The sequence below is a fragment of the Erythranthe guttata genome, chromosome 8 (assembly GCF_056151865.1).
Source record: "Erythranthe guttata isolate IM_541 chromosome 8, IM_541, whole genome shotgun sequence".
Taxonomy (NCBI): Eukaryota; Viridiplantae; Streptophyta; class Magnoliopsida; order Lamiales; family Phrymaceae; genus Erythranthe; species Erythranthe guttata.
In genome coordinates, this window is record NC_142540.1 from 7,721,084 (window position 1) to 7,737,149 (window position 16,066).

A 16,066-nucleotide genomic window follows, 5' to 3' on the forward strand; every position below is an offset into this window, starting at 1 on the left:
ATATTGCCTAAAAAAATAGAAATGTGAGGCTTTATGGAATTAGTTCAAAATACTGCACATAATTTCAAAAAGTTCATTTCATGATAGTTTTTAGTTATTTTTCAGTTGCTTGTGTCATTCTCATATGAACCAGAAACCAAATTCGTACATACATAGAGGATATTTTTTTCCTACATGAACATATAATATTCATACACCTCATAAACTGAAGTATGCATAAAAACAAATTTCCTTAAACTTTCAAGCTGTAATCCAAATATTAAGATATACTGTGGTCTGGCATTAAATTAATGCAGGCTATTGTAATAGCTTAACATAAAAATTTAAAAAAAAAAAAAGAAAAAAAAAAGGTGCACTAGTTAAATATTCTACTGTAAAGAAAATCCAACTATGTAATTCTTAATGCTCCTTAAATGGCTAGGGGGGCATGATAAATTAAATTTTGAAAAAAGAAAAGGAAAAATGGTTCCTCAACTGCTATCAGGAGGGGTGTAAACGAAAATGAAATGTGCGACTCTTTGGACAAGTCACGGAAAGATTTCTGCGACAAGACTCGGACAAATTACGGGTTTTTAAGTATTGGAGTCAGACGAAATTGTGGGTGGGATATTCGTGCTCGTATCCATTATAATCGTAGTAGAGCCTTTCCCCCTTGGAAATATCACGCGTTGCAACCAAAAGCACATGACATGCACCACCAACATTATATCTCACGCATTTCACGTTCTGCTTCTTCCGCCCTTCCCTGCAAAAAAACGTACAAGTGACCATAATTAATACTCGATAAATTAATAACCTAGCTTAATTAATAATTTTGTCCGGTCCTGGCTCGGTAAAAATGTATTAAATTATTATTTCGATAATTTAATATTTCGCTAGATTAATAGAATTTTGTCAGCCCCGACTGTATTAATTTATAGAGGTTTAACTGTGTTTCCATTACACTATGGGGAAAAAACTATGTTTCGGGAAAAATGATTTAAGAAATAAAATAATGTTTGTTTGAGTATCCAAATCATGTCTAGAGATGTTGGGAGAAAGGTATTTTGGAAGAAGAATTTGACAAAAAAATGAAGTGATGTTTGTTTGTTTTAGCGGTATCAGTCGAGCCTTTGAAATTCGATTTGAAAAGATTTTAACCAGCATATTTTTATTTTGGCAAGAAATTCAAAAGAAATACTTACAATGTATGATTGTTTATGCCGCTAATAAAACGAGCAATGTTTCCACGCTTGTCTGGGCAGACGATAAGACTGTCAGAAGGATCAGCTGTTAGAAGAAGGGTCATCAAACTGTCGCAGTCATCTTGTTCCCGATTTTTAATATAGTCCACATCGCCTGTATATTCCGCAATTAGCGTCATGTCTTTTATCGGACCATCAGCTTCTACTGTATATCTGCAAACAACATTGATAAATTGATTGGAATTATTACTTTGAGAAAAAAAATGATTTTTTTTTTTTGCAAGTGAAAAACTAATTCCAACTCCGTTCCAAAAGAAATCGGTATTCCGGAAATTGGACTGGAAAAAGTGGTTCCAAAGTCGGAAATTTTCAGATCGGAATCAGCAGAATTCACAAATTTCCAATTTTTTAGGAACCTAAAATATAAAATGCATAATAATATTTATAGTGTAAGTGTAATCGCCGGAAATATATCGGAAATTAAAATCGGATTGGAAATCGGAATCTCATATATATTCAAATTCTGATCCAAAAAATTTCGGAAAAAATCGGAATGAAAAATATTGTTCCGAAATTGGAAAATTTCCGATCTGATTAGGCAGAAATCGGGAATTCGTTTCCAATTTCCACCGCTAGTCCTACACTACCACTTATGCATGCAATAAAATAAAAGAGAGTAACACAGAAATAATAAATACCCTTCACACGAATCAAAGGTGACGATAAGCGGCGGATATTCGCCTCTCGTTTGCATAGCCCTACACAGCTCCAAAGTCTCAGTATCCTCTTTCGAAAGTACCTGACAAATAATTAATTAATATACAAAAAATCAGAGGATGTTAATTACAATTAAACATAGTCGAGAGATTCGGGTAATAATAAGAAATAAACCTGCATGCCACCGTTTTCAAAAATGGCTTGATTGGCTGAGAGAGGAGCCATGTTAGGCATGTAAGTAAGTTGATTGCTAAATTCCATGCGCTGAGCTGTCAAAGCCGAGGCGAGAGACGCCATCTGTATCAGCCTTCTTTCTGGATCTTCCAACGGGACGTATGCTAACAGTCTCCTTCGCTTCTTGTGGAATACTAGCGTACTCGCACGTCTGCGCCGTCTTTTATTAACTTCTATAAATGCGACAAAAATGAGAAAATACACGTGTAAGATTAGAAAAGACTCGTTCCCCTGTGATAGACGACAAATGTCGGAATGGATATCCCTTTTTTGAACTAAAAGGAATTTATTGGATCACAAAAGATCTTATAAACCTCATTTTCTTGACCTAAAATATCCTCATTAATTTATTCCTGCTAAAAGTGATGGCTATCTATATAGATAGATATAGCTGCATTCCGATAACTAATATTTTACAGTTTACTACATTTTTAAGGTAGGGCATTGCCTTTTTTACTGTTGTCATCTGAGTAAACAACAGACGAAGCAATGGGCTTATCATGCTTGTCCGTCGGGAATATTAACAACAGACAAGGTTGTAAGGGAAAGGCAATTGTCAGTACGAAAATCCTAAGTTCACATGATTAATCATTTCAATGTTATTCATTAACAAAAGACGTAACTAACTAGACCTAGATGGCGTGGAAGATACGAAGTAAAGCAAAATACGGATTATACTCCTTAAAGATGGAAATTATTTCCACTCCTACAATAAATTCTGAAACCATTTGTGAGAGCATCGATATTACAAAAACGAGACTGTCAGCATATTAAGACAGTTGAGACTGAATTAAGACAGTTCTCAAAAAAAAAAAAAATAGACTGAATTAAGACAGAATGATGCTCAAATTCTGTTAAAAGAAACTTACAGACAAGACGAAACAGATAACGAATCGAGCATAACTAGACTCCATAATCTCGTAGGCTACTCAATCAAGTTAAGCCTCTATTCGATAAACAAAAGATACACGACCATGAACTCGATCATAGCAAACTAATCAGTGAACATTTCAAGACATCATAAATATCGAGACATTAAACTGCAATGCAAAAAACTCTCTGACAATGATGTAGGTTTTATAATTTTATTAAGGCAACATTTCAAGAAAAACGTGTCTAGTTATTACATTTGCAATCGAATTTCTGTTTGCACCAAAGAATCTAAGTAAAATTAACATCTAAAGTTCGAAGAAAAACAAATCCATGAGATGATTAATGATTGTGATGAAATGATGGTAGGAACAAAATTCATACCCTGAAGAGAGGCGCATTTCCCATCGACTTCCTCGGATTTCTGAATCCTGAAAAAATCAACAATTTTCTTCTGCGAAAAACCTGCATAAATTAAATAAAAATGGTTTAATAATAATAATTAAAAAATTGACACAACCTAATTACCTAACCATCACCATTTTCACACACTTAAACACAAATGATCGCACACACATACACACTCTCTCAATAGAATCATGTAATTTATGTATGTATCTATATTTGTATGATAACTGTTCCTTTGAATACAGGAGTTGTATAGATAGATATACACATGTGCATGAATATAAAGATTGGATTTTTTTTTATTTATTTATTATAATTTGGTAGTACTTTTGATTGGGCGAATTTTGTTATCGGAGCAGGCCGGGCAGAACCATGGCCCGATTGGAACTCGGGCCACGATTGGGCGGACGCAGAGCATGTGGAAGCCTCTGTCACACCTATCGCACAAAAGCAGCTCGTCGGCTAGCTCGCCGGAGCCGCATTGCTCGCAGGCCACCCGGCTGTAGTAATCTCCGCCGCCGCCGTCGGACTGGTCGCCATCGTCACCCTCCAACAGCACCACACGTTTGGCCACCCTCATGATCTCCTTAATCGACCGGTATTTCTGCCTCCTCCTCGGCTGAGCGGCGCCGAGCTGCAGCTGGATTCTATGGGACGCCGGAATTGACGACGGCGCCATGTCGAAATGCCGGAATTGGAAATAAAATTGATTCCCCAAGGGCTAATTCGAATTTTAAAAATAAAAAAAGAATTCAGATTATTAACGTTGCTAATTCTGAGTTGTCTGTCTCGGCTGAAGTTTTAAGAAGGGGGGCGAAGGCGCAGGGAATAGGAAGAGGTGGCACTATGATGACGTGGCCATGGACAAATGGAGGGGCTATCGTGCACGGCTGAATTAACAGTTTGGTGTGCGCCCCTTTTCCAAATTTTTTTTTTTTCTTAGCCCTTTGTCGTCGAGACTTCGAACGATAAATATTATAAACGAACTTTCATTTAATTTGTTTAAGTGTTACTTCGTACGTAGTTTTGTGATTATTTGTATCACTATTGATCCGGGATCGCTTGAAATGAGTAGTTCAAAGGTCGATTTAGGGATTAGTTTAGGAATGCGGGTTCGAATGCCACGTGTTTTGCGTTGATCTAAGTATATGATGCGTGTTCGTATTTCTCGCAAAACCACTGAACACACTAGGTGACACGCCAGGGATTTCATTGGCGATTACACTTCGATGCTTAAATCAGATAATGACGCGTGTCGATAATTATTTCAATACTTGAAAGCAGTTAAGTCAAATAGAGATCACGCACCTTAAAATGTTGATTATACCGAAGATTAAATAGATGAAAGCTCACAAGAACTTTTTACTATTTAATCAATGTAACGGTGATTCCTCTTACTAAACTAAAGAATCACATCAACTATATTTGTTAATCTCTAAGATTTAATTAAAAAGTTTCCTTCTCGTTTAGAATTGTAAAAGATTACTCTCGAGTCGAATGCGTGTGTTCATAGCATATGGATATGATCGTAACATGTATAGTCAATATGGATTTTACCTTTTTTAACGGAAAAGGACACACTATATTAGTATTTCAAAATGCGAAAGAGAGCACAATATAAGTACATCGATAAAAAAAACAAAAATACAAATATGATCTTCCTTACCGTCGAAACATGAAATGAGAAATTTAGAATCGGTTTCAATAATAATATTAGAAATTATAACCAAATCGATACCGAGCAAGTTTCAGTCACGTACACAACGGTACAACCTTTGCTTTGTTGTTAGTGGGTGAGCCAATATTGATAGCAAAACCCGAAACAAACTATACATAATGGTTTCTAATAACACCTCCAATACCAACAATCATTCGATTATTGTATGAAGAGCTACCAATATTGAGCTTAAACCAATCCACGGGTGGATACTGTCATATAATCTTAAGATAGTAAATTTTACCCGAGGTTTGTTTAGTCTTATAGGAGGAGTATTGAATATTCTTCCACATTTGGTTGTATTTACATGTACGTTTTTTTTAACGGACTCGTTGCGCGCTTTCGAAATAAGCCTGAACAAATGGAGGGTTTATTTAAAATAGGCTAGCGCAATGAAGCAAATGTGGGTTACAACAACAAAGAGAGTAGATGTTAGACTCCAAAATCTTACGTTTGCAAAGAAAATCAATTGTTGGAATACTATTACACGTAAGCTCACGTATATAAACATAATTCTTGATCCGACATCAAGATTTTATTCCAAGAATTGTTCCAGCAAATTCCACCGCGAGGAAAACTGCTTTTGCTTCTGCCGAAGAAGGATCAAGAGGCTGCATAATATTGGTTGAAGACCAACCGACACACTCCCCGGAATGAGTTCTTGCAATAACACCAATGCCAACTAATCCATCAGTCGAGTTGACGGCCGCATTGAAGTTTATCTTGATCACATCTCCTCGTATTTTTGTAGAAGTAAGATAACTTCCCTAGCTTCTTTGAGCTAACCATCAAACATATATCTATTGCGAGCAAACCATATAACCCAACAAATCAACACGCATCTCTCGAAAACTACACTATCCGTGTCATTTTCTTCATGTGCAAAAACCATTCACCTAACTCACAACCATTCCATCTATAGACATACCACGGGATATTATTTAACGCTCATATTTTCATCGAGAGAGAGCACGTAAGTAAATAATATGGAGTAAACTGCAAAAACTACCCCTGTGTAATCCCAAAATAGCAAAAACCCCCCTGTGATAAATAAACTAGCAAAAACCCCCCTGTGAAATTATTTAAATAGCAAAAACCCCCCTATGGAACTATTTGAGGGTTGACTTGATATAAAAAGACACAAATACCCCTGGAGTCTTGCAATTAATAAATTCTTATATTTTATAAATATTTTAATTATTTTATTTAAAAAATAATCAATTTAGTTGTTTACTATTTTTTTTAATTTCTAAACAAATAAATTAAAAAGAATAAATATACATATAATATGTATATATATAAATACATTTTGAGGGTCAATTTTGTCATTTCAAGTCTAAAAAATCAGCTAGGGGAGATTCTGCCTTTGACTAAATTTCACAGGGGGGTTTTTGCTAGTTTATTTATCACAGGGGGGTTTTTGCTATTTCGAGATAACACAGGGGTAGTTTTTGCAGTTTACTCAAATAATATGGGACAGAGAGACTAATATATAAATTTAAGCTCTCTTCAAACTATGGTCTAAGAACATGACAATTGTCTCATTTTGGAATCGACATGTGTAATCTTATGTGGCGTCCTACGTGTTGCTTACATGTCCTTACATATCTTTTTTTTTTCTCCAAAAATCATTTTAGTAATAGTCAAAGATTGTTATTTCATAACTTATTGCTGATTCAGTTGATTACCTAAAATACACTTGCCTATTTTTGTATTATGCTTATTTCATTTATTTGATTTGTTTATATATTTATGTTATATTTGACTATCTTATCTTATTGGCAAATTGAATTTATTACATTGATAATGGTATTAATTCAGCAAATCGCTACGATATAATTATGTAAGTACATCATATGGTTGTAAATATATCATTATTGTGATGTGTTTGACTTTATTTATGTGACTTGGTAATAACATTTATTAATAAAAGCAAATAAAAGGCAAAAGTAAATAATTATGGATATCATATTGAAGAATTAATATGATATGAAGATTTGATTTTTATGGATTTTCGGATTTAATAAATTATCTCGTTATTTCATATTATAATTATTACGAACAATATGTGTCTCTTTAACAATTTAACATGATGATATTATCTTAATTAATGTTTAAAAAAATAGTTAATTGCATTTATTACTATGACAAATAAAAGGCAAAATTTACTAATTTTGGATTTGTTAAAGATTTGATATGATTTGAAAATTTAATTTTTTCAGATTTTCTGATTTAATAAATTATTTTCTTGCAATTGTTTTTTTTTTATAATTTAAGGGCTTGTTCGGTTACCTATATTTGATTAGTTTAAATTAAATGAGATTGGATTAACTCTATAGTCTATATTAACTAACTAGTAATTCATCCGTGCGATGCACGAGATCAATTTGTTTTTAAAAATTATTTGGATAAAATAAAACAAACGAAAACGTTGAACAATTGACATACATGTAAATAATACCCAAAAAAAATGTTTTATTGAATCAAAATATACATTTGTTTGTGATTTACCTTCATATTCGCTGAAAATCTTTTGTGCACGCAACATTGCTCGTAAAGTTAGTTATATCGCCCGATTCTGAGTTGATAAATATATTTATCTCAAATCTACTTTTAATTATGGACATTGCGGCGTACAATTGTCTATGCCACCCTAATATTGACACTAATATTACACTAACAACAACTACTAATACTAATACTAAAACCAACATTGATAATACTAATATCAATATTATATTAATACTAAAACCAACACTAATAATACTAATGTTAATACTAATCCTAATATTAATAGGATGATTAATACTAATAGTCTAATACTAATATTAATATCAACACTACTATTAACCAACCCTCATTAGGAGAGTTGGTACCTAACATTTACCAATAGCGTAAAGGTCTAGGGTTCGAGTCTCCCCCCTCCCCTACTTCCCCTTGTAATGGACTTGAATTTACTAAAAAAAAAATTAAAAAAATCAACACTACTATTAATAATAAATACGCCAATTCTAATACGAATATTTAATTTTTAAACTAATACGCCAATACCAATACGAACACTAATACTTATACTAATACTAATATTAATACTAATATTAAGACTAATGCTAATGTTAATGCTAATACGCCAAGACAAATATGAATTCAAATACTAATAATGATAATAATACTGATAACTGATATTAATATTGATACTAATATTGATACACATACACATACACATACACATATTGATACTGATACCGATGCCGACACCGATATTAATACTCATACTAATACTATTATTAATACTAATACCAATACTAATAATGATAATAATAATGATAATAGTAATGATAATAATACTGGTATTGATATTGATACTACTACTGATATTAAAATTGATACTAATATTAATATACATACTGATACACATACACATATTGATATTGATACCGATACTGATAGTGATACTAATATTCATACTAATACTATTATTAATACTAATACCAATACTAATACCAATATTAATATTCATACCAATACTTATACATATATTCATATTGATACTGTAATCCATACTCATACTCATTCTCATTCTCATACTCATACTCATACTCATACTCATACTCATACTCATACTCATACTCATACTGGTGTTGTTATTGATAATGATACTAATACTGATATTGATACTGATACTAATACTAATACCGATATTGATACTAATACTGATACTGATACTAATACTAATACTAATACTAATATTAATACTAATATTTATACTAATATTAATACTAATACTAATACTAATACTAATACTAATACTAATACTAATACTAATACTAATACTAATACTAATACTAATACTAATACTAATACTAATACTAATACTAATACTAATACTAATACTAATACTAATACTAATACTAATACTAATACTAATACTAATACTAATACTAATACTGATACTAATATTGATATTGATATTGATACTATTAATGTTACTGATACTGATATTATACTGATACTTATACTGCTACTCATACTTATACGGATACTGATACTGATATTTATACATATACTTATACTCATACCCATACTCATATTCATATTCATACTCATACACATACTCATACTCATACTCATACTCATACTCATACTCAAAGTGATACTGATACTGTTATTAATACTAATACTAATATTGATATTGATATGGATACTAATTAATACTAATATTAATACTAATACTAATACTAATATTAATAATGATATTGATACTGATACTGATACTGATACCGATATTGATACTGATACTGATACTAATACTAATAGTCATACGTAAGTAATGTTGACATAATTATAAATTAAACGTTTAAATTTAGTAATTTTGCCGCATAATGAAATTAGTGATTATTTGTTTACTGTTAGTTAAATAAAATTATTATTATTTGAAACAAATTAAAAGAAGATACATAAAACATGTGTCAAATGTAGGTACTACTACTTGTCAAAAATATAGTTTATATTTAAATTTTATTTATAATCATATCAATTAATATCCATTATTAATTTCTTTTTGTCTCTAATTATTATTCTCAGTATATGATAAACAATAAAAATAAGTTTACGATTTACATACTTAAACATAAATTAAATAGCAAAAGGAAATTGCTAAAGGAAAAGAAAAAAGAAGATTGACACATATAATAAAAAGTAAATAGCAAATTATGAAACAAAAATCTGGAAATACAACTATCAATATATAATGGGTATCGAGAAAATATGTGGTTATCTTTAAATATTTTATTTGATCTAGAAAAAATATGTGGGTATCATCTATATGTAACATTTATATTGACTATTTAATGTAGCAGATTATATATATATATATATATATATATATATATATATATATATATATATATATATATATATATAATCTGAATATTAAAAAATGTTAAAACAATATTGTGGTTTTAATTGTAATGTACTAATTTAAGACGATAAATAATCAAATTTAATGAAATTAAAAAAATATAAATATTCAAATTTTATACAGATATCACAAAATTTTTAAATTAATTAAAACGAAATGAATATTTTTTTTTCAAATCATTCCAAATACAATTTCATAAATTATTCGAATGTATATTTAAATTACAAAATTATTAACATAACTATTTAATTAAAAATTTAAATAAAAATAATACTAACAAAAATAATTAAAATATTATATTTTTGGAAAATTAAATTATAAATAAGACAATAGCTTTCGGATTTATAGAATATAAAATTTTGAAATATATATATATATATATATATATATATATATATATATATATATATATATATATATATATATATATATATATATATATATATATATATATATATATATATATATATATATATATATATATATATATATATACATGTGGTAAATATTTAAATGAGTGTAGAAATGTTAAATATATAAGAACTTAAATATGTACCAAAATCAAAATGTCAACTAATCAATTGAGGAATACACGTCATCAATTGAACTTCAACTAAGCAATTTGGATATATGACATAGACATTTGCTACATTTCTTTCATAGATGGCATAGATCCACTTTTTATATTATATATAGATGGTACATATAGTTTTATTTACAATATAATAAAAAAAAACAAATAAATATGATCCAAATTTATTGAAATAAAATTATAGAAACTAATATGAACGTACAAATTAATAATAATGTATGTACATATGAACAAAATAGATAAAAATAAGCATTATTAATGGACACAAAACTTAATATTGTTACAAAAATATGTAAACGCTAAATAATCTATTACATGCTCAATCAAGTTCATTAATCTCAATTTCTTTTTCATCGAAACCAAGCTTACAATCATCTCACGTATAATCAAAAGATGAAAATGCATAACTATTTTTTTCTAAATCCATCCTTCAAATATACACGGATCATATTTATGCGTGCTATACAACGTCGCAGGGCTTCTCTCTTGCAAAGGTCGTCGCGTATAACACAAACGATGATATCCATGGATCTGCATAAACCAAAAAAAAAAAAACGAACGTAATTTAGATTGTTATTATATGTAAACATACATAATAAATGAATAACATCATATATATTCAACGACAAATAAATGCTTCAACCGAACACATCGATAAATACTAATTGCATTATGAATTTACAAAACAAAAGGAATAAAAAAAAAAAGAGTTTAAAATGAGGACCTTAGTTTAGCATGATTATAACAAAATGTGTAGATGAATAGAGAGATGAATGAGTTGGGGTTGAGATTGAGGGTATTTATACTTAATTTTCACACACTAAATAAGTAAATAAAACGATTTTAAGGAAATCATATATTGTTTATATTAGTTAATGTATATATAAATGCATATATACTAAAACATGTATACATATATATTTCACCATAATTGGACATAATTAAAATAAATTTAAATTGATTTCTTAAAATAAAAAATAGACATGATTGACAACAAATCCGGTGATTGATTTTATTTGATGCAAATTCAAATAACTTATTAATAATTAATAATTGAAAGTCAAACTTTACATAAATTAAAATTAATTATGGTGATATTATTTCCTTAAGTTATCAATATATAATAGATATGATATTGATGATATATATGTATATATAGATATGTATACATAAATGATTTAGATAATAAATGCATATCCGAATTTTAATAAAAATCAAAATATATGAAATATACAAACAATTTTGTTTTATCTTATTTTGTATTATAGTAATAAAAATATAAATTTCATAATATATTAAACAACAAATTAATTAAATTTAAAATTTTAAGCATCCAAGTCCATAAATATACTATATTTGCAAAAGGAAATAAAATAAATCGAAATTAATATGATTGATATAATCTATATCAATCAATAATATAGTTTATATATAATTATTTCCATGTATATTGATAAATTAATTTATAAATATATTAATTTTAATTATTAATTAATATATTAATTAAAATTAGAAAAAAATATACATATATATTATATATTAATAAAAATTATATTATATATAAAATTTTGAAATATATATATATATATATATATATATATATATATATATATATATATATATATATATATATATATATATATATATATATATATATATGAATTTCATGTATAATGATATTTGAATATATCAATAAAATATATATTTTATTATATTTCATTTGATTATGATTAATTAAAAATACTAAATTCAAAATATATTTATCATGAATATATTAAACAATACTAAATTCAAAAATATAAAAAAAAAATCTGAAAATTATTTGAATATTCGTAAAAAAATTGAGTATCATGAATTTTTTCAATAAATGTATTTGGAAATATAAATAAGATTTTTTTTTTTCGAATTTATAAAATATTAACTTTGGAAATAATATATATACATGTTGTAATTGTTTAAATGATTGTATAAATGTTAAATAGGAAATAACTTAAATACATACCAAAATAAAATTGACAACTCACCAATTGAACAATCTACCTCATCAATTGAACTCCAACTAAGCAATTTTAATAAATGACATCATCATTTGCCACATGTCAATCATTGAGGGCATATATCCTCTTTTTATATTATACTAGCATTTTCCCCCGTGCGATGCACGGGATATTATTTAAATAGTGAAAAAAAATAATCAATTTAATACATAATAAGAAAATATAGTACACTAATATAATTTAATAATGTAGTATTATTCATATTGAATTTCTAGCTTTATCTATTAAAATTTGAGATATATTGATGAAAATTAGGAAATCAATAATTATTGAAAATTATAGTTAAAAAATTAGTACATAAAAAATATTAAAAATAAATAATTACATAAGTAGCAATAAGGTAGGATTCTTCACGGGTTAGTTTTAATTTTGATAATTGTTAAAAATTATAGTTAGAAATTAGTAGGGAAAAAATATTAAAAATAAATAATTACCGAAATACCATTAGGTTTTGTTAGGGTTGCCCAGCGTTTCTTTCTTTTATATATAAGATATAGATTAATTATTTAGTTAGTACCATGTTCGGTTTCTTAGATTAGATTTTCTATTAAATTTATTAAAATCATTTATTATATATGAATTGTCTATAAACCCACCTAGTTTACAATAATAAAATATGATTTTAAGAATAAAATTGTATTTTTCTTTTTTAGCCGCCCCCTATTAAACTAATCTCAGGGGGAGGGTGCTACTAATTTAATGAAATAGTAGCATTTAATAGCGAACTTTGATTTTAGTAGCGGGTTTGAAAAAGTGTGAATCTTACCAACCGGACATGTTATTAGTCCATACTATTTACTCTATAGAACCTTATTGCGGTAACCGAACGAGCCCTAATTATTACAATTAATATTTGTTCCCTTAACATTGTGTTATTACCTTAATTCATATTTGAAAATTAATTGTTACTATCCTCAACCCCAACCAATTCGTCTTATAAATCATCCACTCAATTTGTTATAATCCCACCATATCATGGTCCTCAGTCCTCACCATGATATTTTTGTTTCGATTTATTATTTGGAATTTCTTTTCGTGTTGTTCCTAATAAGACTGGAATTGTTTAACAAAATACCGATTATCACGAAATATATACCACTAATTATTAAATGAATGCCAAACTACCGGTTACCACTATATTTGGTATGGTATTGATATCGTATCATTATCTTACGGTACGATAGCGGTGTTGTATCTTTAATACCACTAGCATTTTTCCCCGTGCGATGCACGGGATATTATTTAAAAAGTGAAAAAAATAATCAATTTAATACATAATAAAAAAATATAGTACATAGTAAAATTTAATAAATGTAGTATTATTCATATATTATATATAACATTAGTTTTTTTTTTTGACAATAAAAGGGAATTTTATTAAGCGTATTCGCTAAATGCAACGGGAGTTCAATACTCTCCATAGAAACAATACATGAAATTTGAGCAATACACTGAGCTAACAAGTTTCCATGTCTCTTAACAAAATTAAACGAACAAGAATCAAAACTTTCACCAATGTTGAGGCATTCCTCCACAAAAGTTTTTTTAAATATTGTATATTAAGATTTATAATTTAAATATATAGATTAAGATTTAACAAATCGAATTTCTATCTTTATTTCTTAAGATTTGAGATATATTAATGAAAATAGGAGATTGATAATTGTTGAAAATTATAGTAAAAAAATTAGTAGAAAAAAAATTAAAAATAAATAATTACAGAAACACCATTAGGATTTTTTAGGGTTGCCCAGCGTTTCTTTCTTTTATATATAAGATACCGTATTTTATATTTTCAAAGTTGGTTAATAAATATTTTCTTTTATATTCTTAAATAATAAAAATATATAGTCAACAAATATTATATATAAATCAAAAACAAGAATAAAAATACTTTTTGCAAAAAAAAAAAAAAATCTTCTTTTATTTTTCAACCCGAGTTTCCAACTTTTTGTTTCTTTTGTATTGCAACATATTTTTTTGTTTCTTTTGCATTGTAACATTTGTTTTGTTTCTTTTAAAAAACAATGAAACTTTCACTCATTATTTTTTTTATATATTTTGCATATATTTTAGCATTAGCATTAGCCTATCAATATTAGTGTTAGTATTAGTATTATTATCAGTATTAGTGTTACTATTACCATTAGCATTAATATTAGGTGATTTATGTTTCAGTAATGCGTGTTATTGATTGCATATGAACAATGATAAATGTGCATGTACTTGCTAAGCATTAATTGAGTTGCAAGCGATGTCAATGAATATTCTATTATCAAACACCACTTTGATAACTAAGTTTCACGTTAAGAGTTTGATTGCGCTAGTCAAGATAGTTTTGACATTTGTGGTTGGTGATATATGTTAGTTTTTATAGCACATTTTTTGTATTTAATATTTTCATCAATTATTTTATTTCATTTAGTACTTAAATAAAATGGAATAATTTTATTTTGCTTTGTTTTTGAATACTCTCATATTATACATATATCAAATAAGATAAATATTGAAAAAATAAAATTTCTTATAAAAAAAGGTATTACTATAACTGTCACTATTAGGGTAAATTACAAATAACTTTTTGAGGTACAATTAAATAACTTACAGAACTCTGTAGTATTGAAAATTACAAATACGCCCCTAAAACTAACAACATGTTATAAACTATAATGGAATGAGTGAATTATCTTAATTACCCTTTTATTAAACAAACAAACATGGATAAATTATGGGCACCCCTGATCTAAGACAAAATATTATATTTCCCCACTCGTGGCATATTTGGAAATTTAGAACGAATATTCCATGAAATCTTCGAAACTCCGTTACTTATAACTCCGTAAGGGTGTAATTGTAAGACAAATAAATAACACAGGGGTATTTGTAATTATCAATACCGTAGGAGTTTGTGAGTTATTTAGTCTTATCACACGAGGTTCCCGTAAGTTACCCTTACTATTACTATTCACTAAGAGCCCTTTTGGTTGGTATTATAAGCCATGATGGGGTCAATTAAACATGGTAGCACAATATTTGATTTGGATATTTTCCCAAACCTTGACAAATGGCCCCACCACTTTTATCAGCCAATTGAATCATTAGTTGTCAATCAGAAATTGGCTTGACAATTTATCCCAAAAATACTCCCACCATCTTACACAAACTGAATTGTCGAAACTGACCTTATATCCTACAACAATTACAAATTTATTACATATAAATACTCGATTTCATCAGATTTCCCCCTTTTGCAGCTCGAGCTCTAGTTTTTCTAGGTAAGAATGAACTTGTTCATCATCTTTCCAATCCCAGTGAATCCTCAGTTGATTCACTAATTTCAACAATAAGTGTTTCAATTGTACCGCT

The 16,066-nt window shown here is 28.1% G+C and overlaps 1 protein-coding gene across 1 annotated transcript; it reads right to left on the bottom strand.

The window, feature by feature from the left end:
* Window positions 1-206: 206 nt before the first annotated feature.
* Window positions 207-4,273, bottom strand: ATXR5 (TRITHORAX-RELATED PROTEIN 5). Its single transcript, XM_012998279.2, has 6 exons — window positions 3,741-4,273; window positions 3,390-3,470; window positions 2,076-2,308; window positions 1,883-1,983; window positions 1,185-1,397; window positions 207-745 (listed from the first exon to the last, which is right to left on the bottom strand). Exons 1-6 carry the CDS (start codon window positions 4,090-4,092, stop codon window positions 586-588), a joined length of 1,140 nt encoding a protein of 379 aa, XP_012853733.2. The 5' UTR covers window positions 4,093-4,273; the 3' UTR covers window positions 207-585.
* Window positions 4,274-16,066: the final 11,793 nt, after the last annotated feature.